We start from the raw sequence: 12,557 nt of genomic DNA, 5'->3' as shown, positions 1-12,557 counted from the left end.
AGCCCCATGAATGCAGACCCCTCTGACATCCCTCTGTACCTTGTCACCCTAGAGCGATTCCTCCCTTTGAGGCCATCCTTCACCTCCCCCAGGATTTTACTGCAGCCAACACCCTTGAGACATTTTCAATGTCCTGCAGTTTATGTCCAAGTTTCTCACACAGACAGTAAGGTACCAACTCAGATCATCCCGCCAGAGCCAGATGACCAATTCCTCTAAAGAGCCATGGCAGAGGGGAGGGAGTGGTGTAATAGTTTGCATGGCTGCCATAACAGAGTATCATAAATCGGGGTGTATGTTAAACAACAGACATTTGTTTTCTCAAAATTCTGGAGCCTAGAAGTTCGAGATCAAAGTATCGGCAGAGTTGGTTTCTGAGGCCTCTCCCCTGGGCTTGTTGATGGCTGCCTTCTTGCTGTGTCCTCACTCTGTACCCACATGTCCTAATCTCTTCTTGTAAGGACACCAGTCACGTTGAACTAGGGCCTGCCCTAATGACCTCATTGTAACTTACCTACCTCTTTAAAGGTCCTAGCTCTAAATATAGTCACATTCTGAGGCACGGGGGGTGTTAGGACATCAACATACGAATCTGGAGGGGACATAATTTAGTTCATAGCAGATGGAGATCTTCCAAACCACTGCCATGCTCTTTGAAATGGCTGCTAGGCTGATAACCATGTGCTAGGTGGTGCATGGAACTGAGCCGGTTCCCCAGAGCTGCTCACGAAAGCTCTGTGAACCCCACAATAGTATTATCAGCTAGATACAGTCAGACTTGGCTACAGAGTGGTGTCTGCTAATTAACAGATTGATGTTGGATGCTAGCGCACGCTTCATCGTTTCAAAGCCGGTCCTGTCTTGTTCAACACATTATGGACAAGTTGAATGAACACAGGAGGCATGCTTATGAAATTTGTGGGAGACACAGGCTGAGAGGGACAGTGAATTGCATAGTCAATTTAGTCACCTGAATTCAAATGTCCTCACTAAGTGACAGAATCAAAATCTAAATAATCATGACTGGCCCGGCCGGTGTGGCTCAGTGGTTGAGCGTTGACCCATGCACCAAGAGGTCACCGGTCAGGACACATGCCCAGGTTGTGGGTCCAATCCCCAGTGGGGGGCATGCAGGAAGCAGCCAATCGATGTTCTCTCTCATCGATGTTTCTCTCTCTCTCTCCCTCTCCCTTCCTCTCTATCTAAAATCAATAATGAAAAAAATATATAAATAATCATGAATAGTTAAATAATCATGATCAATTAGAGAAGTACTTCTTAAACTTTAGTGAGCTTGGGGATCTGGCTAAAATGCAGGTTCTGACTCGGCAGGTCGGGAGTGGGGCTTGAGATCCTGCATTTCAAACAAGTGCCCAGGTGAAGACTGTGCTGATGGTCCCCTCGTCACTCTCTGAATAGCGAATGAAAAGTCCTGGGGTGATTAGTTAACCATAAATTCACACTACCAACATCTGACTTTGCACATGGACAGCAGCGTGGAATTCTAACCCGAGCAGTAAATGGGCCCACTAGCCTTCCTCTCTCCAGCACCATCGACTGGATTTCATTTAGCATACGGAATCGATTTTTATTTTATTTTATTAAATTCACTGCAGTGACATTGGTTAATAAAATTGTATAAGTTTCAAGTGTACAATTCTATAACACATCATCTGCATATTGCATTGTGTGTTCACCGCTCGAAGGGGAAGCATGTCCCTGCCTCGTCCCAATCATTGAACAGGTTTATTGAAGCTGAGCAGTTTCCCCACAATCCAAATGGTTTCTGGTACAGGCTGTGTTACCTCTCTCTGAACACAAGGCCCTAAATCAGGAGAGATGAACACCTGTTCATTCTGCAATATAGTTCGGCATTAAATTGCATCCACATGTGGCTCTGCTGTTGGATAGGCCAGGCTCTCTGGAGCATCTGCTGCACACTTGGCCTTCATGGAACATTTCCAGGTAGAGCTCATCCCCTTCAGTCCACTGGGCCCAACCTGTGTTCGTGTCCCTCTTCAGACACAGGTGAGTCTGCCCTTGTCCCAGGTGATCAAGCTCCTGAATTTACTGTTATCCAGGCCTTTCTTATCTTCATCAAAGTCTTCTCCAAATTTAAATTGAACAAGGTAGTTCCCTGGGCTGCTGCTTGTGTGGATGGTAAAGAAATCCCCATTTTGCTCAATCGCTGTCTTTGGCTTCAGCAACTTGGCTACATTATGAGTGGCAAAGTCAATACCTAGGGCCAGCATGCAGTTCTCAAAGTTGTCGCCACTGAGGTTGGCAGGCATGGAGAGGCTGGGGGGTGACACGTAGGGGCCAAAGGGGAACCATGTTTCCATGTGGCCTTTAGCATAGCAGAATATGACCAAGAGAACAATGAACTAATACTGAAAACTGGAATCTACATTGTGGATTCTAGTTCAGTCTATGGAAGGGAATACTAAGTGTAGGAAACGAAATTAATAGCTATCTTTAGCTATTTAAATGGGACAGAGATGAGCTCTGAAGCATTAAAAAACAAACAAAAACAAAACACAAAGCAACAAAGCCCCTTTAGGAATCTAGAATGCAGGCAACGAGGTTGTACAGACCTAGGTTGAAATTCCTCTACTTTCTCTGTGACTTCCACTAAACTAGCAAATCTCTTAACACGCCAGTGTCCTCATCAGTAAAATAGAACTAATAATAGCAGTAGCTGTCTGTATTAGTTAATTTAGCTGCTATAGTTATATTATAGATTATAAAATATATATATTGTTATCATATATATTAATGAACTGCTATTACATATATTGTGTTAGTGGTTTACGTTAGATGTTTATTTCTCACTCATATCCCAAGTGGGTACTCTTGATTACCAGGCAGTTTTGTTCCAAGCCACAGTCCAGTGACCAAGGCTCCTTCCGTCTGGTGGCTCTGCCATCTTCCTCAGGAGCACTCTGAGGTCTGTGGAAAGGGAAAGAGAATGTGAGATCAGACACAACAGGTTGAACAGGTTGTCAGGAACCAGCTCTGCAATGTCACACATCACTTCTGCCTACATGTCCTTGAGCAGACCTCAGGCACATAGCCACATTTAACTACAGGGAGACTCAGAAATGTGGTCCAGCTGCGTGCCCAGGAGGGAAGAGGCAAGACTAAGATGGGCAGCCAGCACAATAGTGCCTCAACACCACCCGCAAAAAGAGAACTTAGAAAGATGTCAATCTGGCATCCTATTTTACTTTATTTGCTTATTTTATTATTTTTAAATGATTTTTTTATTGCTTTTTTAGAGAAAGAGGAAAGGAGAGATATAAACATCCATGTGAATGAGACACAGATTGGCTGCCTCTTGCACGCCCCTTACTGGTGATTGAGCCGCAACCCAGGCATGTGCTCTGACCGGGAATCGAACCAGGGCCTCTCAGTCCATGGGAAGAAGACACTCAATCCACTGAACCACACCAGCTGGGCTGGCATCCTATTTTAAAGGAGTTACCATTAAAATTGCTCTCATTATGGTTTACCAACAGCCAAAAGTCTTAAAATGAGTTTCTTGGGAGTCTTTTCTCACAAATATTTAATGCGCAAGGTCTACAGATTCTAAACATAGGAAGTAGTTACCGGTTCCTCTCACCGAAGCAGTCAGTGTTCAAGTACCTGGTGGTGAACACTTCACAGCACAGGTCTCTCAATACGGTATTCCCCAAAAGAAAAACACGGCAAAAATGTTCCACTGAGGGCCCATTTTCCACTGGTGGAACAACTTCAGTGAAAAAGTAAATGCACCCATGCAATACAATCGCAATATATATGAAATGACTGAGAGATGGTTACAAGTCAGAGGAAAAGAGACTGATACCAGATGTAAAAAAAAGTTTCAGTCCAGCAAGGCATGGAAACTATCTATAAATAATGTTAAAAACAGGAAAATAGAAAGTGGCTACCAGGTCATGTATAAACATATAACATTTTATACTTTTATATCACTGAGTCTTTTTTTTAATTATTTTTTAAAATCCTCACCCGAGGACATTTTTTTTCCATTTTTTGTTCAGATAGAGTGGGAGGGAGGGGGGGGGGAGGGGGGGAGAGGGAGAGAGAGAGAAACATCGACGTGAAAGGGACACATCGAGTGGCTGCCACCCACACAACCCAACCAGGGCCGGGGACAAACTGCCACCGAGGTACATGCCCTTAGTGGAAACCGAACCCGGGTGTCTCTGGACCGAAGGCCGACACTCTAACCGCTGAGCCAAACCGGCCAGGGCTATATCACTGAGTCTTGTTGAGGTCTCAGTTTTATAAACACTTAGTTGGTTCATTGTACAACTAGGCATAGAGATAAAGTTCAACTTAAATCAGCCTGAGATCTTGGTTCCTTTTCTACAGAATATGGCTGAACATTGCTTGTGTTCTTTTGCTGGAACAATGACATAACTAGTATAAATGGTCTTAATTTTAAGTACAGTTTTGCCAAAATTCTAATGAAACAAAATTTGTCCCAAATGCAGTTTTTAAGAAATACAGGCTTTATAAGAATGTTAAACTTAGCTTCTTTTTAAGAGAAGAAGGATCTTATAAATGTCCGGGAGACCATTTAAAACAACAGTCAGTCATATTAAAAGTAAAATGGATGAAATTGGGTGAATTTTGTATGTAAAATATGCCTCTGTAAAGTTGCTTTAAAAGAGCAAATAGAGAATTTCTGGCATGTACCCCTTTTATTGTTCACCACTCAGTATACATATTGAAGGCAGAGGGTCACAAACTTCAATGCTCAAAGGAAGGAGACAAGGGAAAGTACACATGTACCCCCATATCTAAACGACACCCACTGGTTGGCTCCAATGAATCACCACACTAAAGGCATTACCTAGTGATTCCAGATCTTCTCATTTTTTGAAAGAAGTGGAAATTCAGACTTTTTGTGAACTCAAACACTGTCAACACCAGGTGAGTCACAGACAATGCACTTATAGATCAAACACAACCAAGGCCACCATTTTGCAAAAACTGACCAGAATACCTTGGATACACTATATTTGTTCTTTTGTGCATAAGATATGCTTCAAGACATAAAGTTTTAAAATGTATATTGAAAATTAATTTTGAGCCCTGGCCAGTTTGGTTAGTGTTAGCCCACAGACCGAAGGGTCAAGGGTTCAATTCCTGGTACCTGGGTTGCAGGTTCAACTCTTAGTCCTGATTAGGGTTGTGCCAGAGGCAACCAATCTATGTTTCTCCCTCTCTCCCTCTCTCCCTTCCACTCTATCTAAAAATCAATGGAAAAATATCTTCCAGTGAGGATTAACAAACAAAAAGTTAATTTTGAAAAAGAATACCTTTGTAAGAAAATTCTGATGGGCCAGAAAAACTTTTGTAATGAATATGCTAAGCTTTCATTGTGAGTCAAACAACACTGCAAATTTACAACTATTTCTTTATATATGTGTGTGTGTGTGTGTGTGTGTGTGTATTTATATATTTTATTATTGCTTTTTAGAGATAGGGAGGGGGAGGGAGAAAGAGAAACATCAATGTGAGATGGGGACATCCATCAGCTGCCTCTGGCACACCCACAACCAGGGATGGAGCCCACAACCAGGGCATGTGCCCTGACCAGGAATCGAACTGGCAAACTTTTGGTGCATGGGCTGACACACATCCAAGCCACACCGGCCAGGACAAATTTACAACTGTTTCAAAGAAAGTGATATAGTAAAACTTGGATCTGAAGTGAGCTCTGGAATCCAGAGCTGACACTCCAAAGTAATCTGAGACAAGAAAGCTGCACTGCCCAGCGGATATGCTGCACTACCCAGCCCTCAGCTTCAGCGCTGACTACTAAAGATACGCGTTTTAAATGCAGAGACTAAACAAAGTTACTCTTATAATAAAATAATTATTTTAATGAAGTATTTGAAATAATTTTAAACATCTGATCAATAAGATTATACACAAATATGAGAATATGCTGCATTTTACAAAAAAATCTCAAGCTAAGCGTTTAAATATACAAAAACAACTTTAGGTATAGATCTCTTTGTAAAGTACTCTTAACATATACATAATTTATAACATTTTACATAATAACTTGCTGAAACAAACAAACAAAAAAGTGGCCAGTTTAAAACTTACTAGAGTATAGAATATGTCCATAACAGTCCCAATGGGAAGAACAGGATGAAGAATAACATACTTGAGGTGTTTTTCCCCTGGAATTCTTTTTATAAGAAGCACAGCTTTCCCATTTTTAAAAACTTTCTTTATGTGGCTGTAACTACAGCTATCATTTGTCACCAGCTACACATCAGACAGGTGGAATTAAAAAACACACACACAAAAACAGGGTTTGCTTTACAAAACATCAGCTTCCTCCTCAGATGAATATATACAACATGCTTCTCATAAGATATGTAGAGCCAAGAGATGCAAACACTACCTTTTGAGTATAGAATTTAAAATAGAGTCCCTATTGTTAAAATGTTTTAAATCATCAATCAGGATTTTTTAAATACAACAAGATGCTTAAAATGTATAACTAAATGACTTTACAAAACTGTCCTTGAGATTTAAAACAATACTCAAAACAAAAAAAGAACTTTGTTTTGAAATATTGTAATTTGGAAATGTTTGGTAACATTTTCCTTATAGGTTGGGCTCTGACTGCTTTCTGTCAACATGGACAGTTACCCTGGAGTTCCAATGCCACCACTGCCCTCCTTAGGCATACGCAGCGCATTTCCGGTTTTGATTCCATTTTCATTTCCCTGTGTCAGTTTGAATGCAATGCCCCATCATTCCTCCTGAAACTTTCCACCTTTTCCATTTTTCAATGAGGTATATCAGCAGCTCCAATGTTGAGGTTTCCCTAATAAGGATGCCCCTTCACTTGGTATCAGCCACAGCATAAGGTGACATGAACCAGGGAACAGCAACCTCAGGCACAAACTATCCCCATTAGTCTGTTTTGACAACACTGGGACTCAGCTGACCAACATCACCACAGGCCCTAACTCTGTGGCTTGTCACCTAAACTACAAAAGGCAACTTAATTAGCTAAGCAGCTTCTGATTCCAGCCCAGAAAACCTAACACTTCGAGACAGGATGGAATACCATTTCTTTGGTAAGCAGTGACCCTTTCTTTCCCCTGCATCTCAATCCAGGCTGTATTAGGGAAAGATACCTCACCTGTTAACAGTGTGGCAAATAAAGCAGGTAGTAACAAACAGGGCCTTAACTTGCTGTGATTAATTGCACAGATAGGCAGATGCCTACTTCTGTGTAAACTGTATTTCATGGCCAATTTTCAGAAGACAAAGCTGAATTCTGGTCATTAAGAACCCCAGGATGCATAATTAAGATTTAATAAAAGTTTATAACTGTAAACAATGGTCTTCCCTACTGGTGATTATTTTCCAGAAACTGAAAATTTCAAGACAGTGTAACAATGCTCTTTAAGTCTTCTTTGGCAGCAAACAGTAAGGATCTGGATGGAGAGGGGAGTGGTCACTTCAGAAGGGCAAGGTATAGCGCTCGAGAATATTTCATCTCTCTTTCCTGTTCCATACAGAATATCAAGTCCCTGAGGCAGATTCTCGTGATTCTTGGACAAAGTAACTGCCTGGTGGCTGTCAGGCTGGATGTCCCGGAAGCAAGAAGGTTGTCTTTTAAGCCCTAAACAGAAGAAAGGGAGAACAAGTTTAAAATAAGCAATCTTTCATCAAATGAAACTCATCAGTTCATCGAGTAAGAGCCACTGGTCACTGGGTTAGTGCTGGAAATAATATAATGATGTGGGCTCAACCCTGCCTTCTAGGAGCCCAGCCTCTTGGGGGTGCCCAACTGCCAGCATACCTAGTTCATGACCTCCTTCATTCTTCTGTCTCACCTGGGCCATGGCCATAGCCTCTTAGCCAACTTCTCAACTTCCGGGCTCTATTTCACTCCACTCTTTGCTGCACAATACAGGTCAGACTTTTCTCTTTGAAGGTCTTAGACAAAACTTTTGGGAATAATGGGTGTGGCCAACTATTTTGGTTGTGGTGATGATTTCATAGGTGTATGTGTTTGTAAAAACCTATCATGATGTACACTTCAAATGTGTGCAGTCTTTTGTATGTCAATTATAAAAAAAGTAAAAGACTACTGTACATGATTCAGATCCCACCACTCTATGTTTCACAAATCTTTGGTTCTGTTACCATCCTTTTACAACTTTTACAACTATCAAATTATAATTATTCCCTCTACATTTTTTTCTTTTGTTTTTGATGGGGGGGGGGGAGGGTGTCATTTTTATGGTCTCAAAAACACTACTGTCAAAACAAGTCAACTTCAATGGCTCCACATTGTCCAGAGTTCCTGCCTAAGCACTTGCTAAGCATTTCCCATACATAATCTCTTTTATATAAAATTGCAGCAAGTTATATGGGTAATGTCCCATTTATCAAATAAGCTTAGATGGGTTAAGCAACCTGTTCAAGATCACACAGCAATATTGAGCTGCAACCCCATTTCTTTTTTATTTTTAAAGATTAGTTGATTGATTTTTAGAGAGAAGAGGGAAAGGAAGAGAGAAACACTGATGTGAGAGCACAATATCACTCGGCTGCCTTCTGCACGGCCCTCACTGAGGACTAAGCCCACAACCTGGACATGTGCCCTGACTGGAATAGAACTGGCAACTTCCTGGTGCATGGTACGATGCCCAACCAATTGAGCCACACTGGCTATGGCTCCATTTCTAATTTGATCTAAAGGGACAAACTCATCACTGGCTTCCCTCCAGCCTTATTTCCCATTGCTCCTTTACAAAGCATCTTAACTCCAGCCCAAAGGCAAAGATTAGCAAAAGGCCACTCTAGGACAATCTACTCATCTTTTAAGATCCATTTCAAATGGGTACACTTGCCCTCCCTCTTCCTGCAAAGAATTCTCACTGTGGCAATTGCCTTACATAGTATTACAGAATATACTACCATCACCACCACATACCCAGTAGATCATATGCCTTCTGAGGATAGGGACTATCATTTCTATGATATCTAGGACTTAGTAGAGAACACAGATGAATGTAGATTTAATAGCAACATTTCCTGAATTGAATGTAGTGGGTTAAAACAACCAATGTGAGTTCTATCTTTCAACAGATGATTGAATAAAGAAAATGTGGTACATATAAACAATGGAATACTACTCAGCCATAAAAAAAGATGAAATATTGCCATTTGTGACAACATGGATGGGTCTTGAGGATATCACGCTAAGTGAAATAAGTCACACAGAAAAAGTCAAGAACCTTATGCTCTCACTCATACATAGGACATAAAACGGAAAGCAACAAATGAATACACAAGAAAAACAAACAAAAACGCACAGACATAGATAGCAATATGATGGTTACCAGAGGGAAGAGGAGTGGGGAGAAGTAAAGGGTAAAGGGGGTCTAATATAGGGTGATAGAAGATGATCTGACTTTGGGTGGTGGGCACACAATGCAGTATACAGATCATGTATCACAGAAATGTACACTTGAATCCTATATAATTTTATTAACCAATGTCACCCCAATAAATTTAATGAAAAATGAATGAAACCCAATACCCCTGTATTAAGACAGTTTTCTAAATATCAATGTCTATATACCATTATTTAAAAAATACAAATAGAAGAAAAAAAATGAAAAGTACAGAATTCCTACTTACATAAAGGATAATTTTGTAAAAACAAAATCCTTGATTCTCTCATTATTTATTTATTTTTGTAACCACACTTTGTTTTAAAAACATCTTGATAGCGTTGGCAACTCTCCTTTCTCCACCCAAAGGACTTTTACAAGAAAAGATACTTACCTAACACAGGAAGCAAATTGTCTGGTTCTGTTACCATCCTTTTATAACCATCAAATTATAATTATTCCCTCTACATTTTTTGTTTTGTTTTTTGATGAAGGGGAGGAGAGGCCTTTTTATGATCTCCAAAACACTGTGGTCAAAACAAATCAACTTAATTTCAACTTAATTCATGCATGTTCACAGGATGACTGCGGGCACTTTATCTAATGGTCAAATAAAATTTCATTAAAAAACACTATGCAGGTTTGGGGGGATATGATATCACAATCACATTTCTATACTCCTTAGGTTAAACTTGTTCAAAAGTAGCCATGGAACAAACTTTGGAAAGTCCACATTTAAAAAAAAGACAAAGATGATTATCAGCTGCACAACTGCCTGGCTGCTTCTCGTGGAGTCCATCTACAGCACATAGCTAGTCTCTCATCACTTTTTTAGAGTTCTTGGTAATGAATGCAATTTGTATAAATACTTGTTAGCCTCTGTAGCTTCGGCTAAGAGTGGCAGTCAAGCACTATCATGTCACTCTTCCCTGCTAACATCACCACTTAGAGGTTGTGTAACTCAGATGCAATCATAACTATTGTTAATTATCACCATCAAAATATTTGCATGAGATTTTTGCAAGATGGGCCCACCGATTTTAGATTAAAAGTATACGTTAGAGCCTGGCTGGTGTGGCTCAGTGATTGAGCATCACTCAGTGATTGAGCATCAACCCATGCACTAAGGGGTAGCCAGTTCAATTCCTGGTCAGGGGGCCCACAACCAGGTTGTAGGCTAGGTCCCCAGTGGGGGGCATGCAGGAGGCGACCTATCCATGTTCTCTCATCGATGTTTCTATCTCTTTTTCCCTCTCCCTTCCTCTCTCTCAAATCAATAAAGAAAAAAAATTTTAAAATAGACATTAGAAAGAGTGTCATGGGCAGTGAGTGGCAATTTTGTTGTATGTAAGAGTTATCTGTTTAAAATATGTTTTTATTGATTTTTTTTAGAGAGAGAGGAAGGGAGAGAGAAATAGGAAGATCGATGTGTGAGAGATATATCCATCAGCTGCCTCCTGCATGTCCTCTACCGGGGACTGAGCCCCAAACCCAGGCATATGCCCTGATAGAGAACTGAACTGGGACCTCTCAGTTCATGGGATAACGTTCAATCCACTGAGCCACACAGGGTGGGTGGGCTAGGAGTTCTCTGTTTAAAATAATAGTACATTTAAGTAGAGGTACTTTTCTTAGCCAGAAATTGGATATATTATGCTAGAGCTGAATCTATATATATTTACAAATGTTTCCTACCAAGAATTTGCCTACAATCAGTTGTTTTGTGTTTTATATGCATTTTGAAATTAAACAGTTAGATGGATACATTGTCTTGGTAATTCTACTTCTATGTAAATACCCAGAAATATGTGTTATGTTCATCCAAAGATATGTATGAGAATGTTTGGCACTACATTTCATAACAGCCCTAAACTAGAAACAATTCAAATGCCCATTAAGAATAGAATAAACAAACTGTGGGATATTCATACAAATGGAATACTACACAGCAACAACAAACTGACTAACATGGATGAATATCACAGAGAAAAAATACAGTTTGATTCCATTTCTATGCAGTTCAAAAACAGGCATAGCTACAGAAGTCAGGATAATGATTCCCCTTGAGAGAGAGAACTAGTGACTAGAAGGGGACAGAAAAGGTTTTCTGGTGATGTTCTTTTTCTTGATCAGAGTGCTGAATACACTGGAGTGTTTGTGCTGTGAAAATTCAGTGAGCCTATGATTTGTGTACTTTTCTGCATCCAATAAAAAAAATAAAAAATAAAACACTACAAAAGAAAAAAAAAAACCCTTGGTTAGGTAGAAAATAAAACGGGGAGCAAAGAGGGAAAAGGAGAAAACAGGCAAAATTGTTAAACAGAAAAAATTTACAAAGACCTAATGATCTGGGTAAGGAACAAAGGGGTCACAGTTCATGTTTGTCATGTGACAAGCCTGAAGGATCCAGGAGACAGAGCCATATTACAGCTGCCAGCACAGGGTTGAAAAGGAGGTCATTCCAACAGGATATAGCAGAAGGCCTAAGGCAATGTTATAAATGAAACCAACCCTCAAGGGACATTCAGTAACACAACAGAAATGTCTTTCATAATTCACAACTTTACGAAGGTGATAGCATTCTCTTCCCCTAAAGAGTGACTGACTTAGAAAGTCAATCTTTTCTTGAACCTAGATACAAATGCATAGTATTTTATTCCTGTGCTTATGATTTGGGAAAGTCCACAATCTGACTTGTCATTTTCACAATGAGCTGGCAGAATAATCAGCTACCTCTCAATTGACCATGGTAAGAGGGTGGAGCATGCAGATTTATGAAGCCATAAAACTCAAACTTGCCCTTTCATCATCAGTTTTATTTCTTCCACCCCACCAATTTCTTTCCCCAAAGCTACTTAGCAATGATTTCTATTCACACTACACTGTCAATGCCAAAGAACACTAATGTAGTCAAGAGACCAGAATTTGTAAGAAGAAGAAGAAAAAGAGTTGTGTGACAATGCACTATTTATTTCTGAAATAGAGGTTTTCCTAATCAACTTTCTAAATAAGGATAGTCCTTCTTCTGAATTCTTAATCTGGATGAAAAAAGAGTAAAATAGAAGATGAATTTCAGAGAAGATTAAAAGAATTAATTAACTTCTCAAG

The 12,557-nt window shown here is 40.0% G+C and overlaps 2 protein-coding genes across 3 annotated transcripts in view; both read right to left on the bottom strand.

Moving 5' to 3' along the window:
- Positions 1 to 1,851: 1,851 nt before the first annotated feature.
- Positions 1,852 to 2,291, bottom strand: LOC118619252 (retinoid-binding protein 7-like). The gene is given in 2 exon segments (XM_036245955.1): positions 1,852 to 2,012; positions 2,015 to 2,291. Coding segments are annotated over 2 exon segments (438 nt in total).
- Positions 2,292 to 7,370: 5,079 nt separating this feature from the next.
- Positions 7,371 to 12,557, bottom strand: part of TAF4B (TATA-box binding protein associated factor 4b) — a 121,836-nt gene continuing 116,649 nt past the window's right edge. For both annotated transcript variants that reach the window (XM_036245808.1, XM_036245809.1), the window contains exon 15: positions 7,371 to 7,666. In XM_036245808.1, the coding sequence (XP_036101701.1) occupies positions 7,499 to 7,666 (168 nt within the window). In that variant the 3' untranslated portion in view covers positions 7,371 to 7,498. The remainder of the gene's footprint in view (positions 7,667 to 12,557) is intronic.

The sequence above is a fragment of the Molossus molossus genome, unplaced genomic scaffold (assembly GCF_014108415.1).
Source record: "Molossus molossus isolate mMolMol1 unplaced genomic scaffold, mMolMol1.p scaffold_m16_p_6, whole genome shotgun sequence".
Classification (NCBI taxonomy): domain Eukaryota; kingdom Metazoa; phylum Chordata; class Mammalia; order Chiroptera; family Molossidae; genus Molossus; species Molossus molossus.
This window is presented reverse-complemented; position numbering and strand designations above follow the sequence as displayed.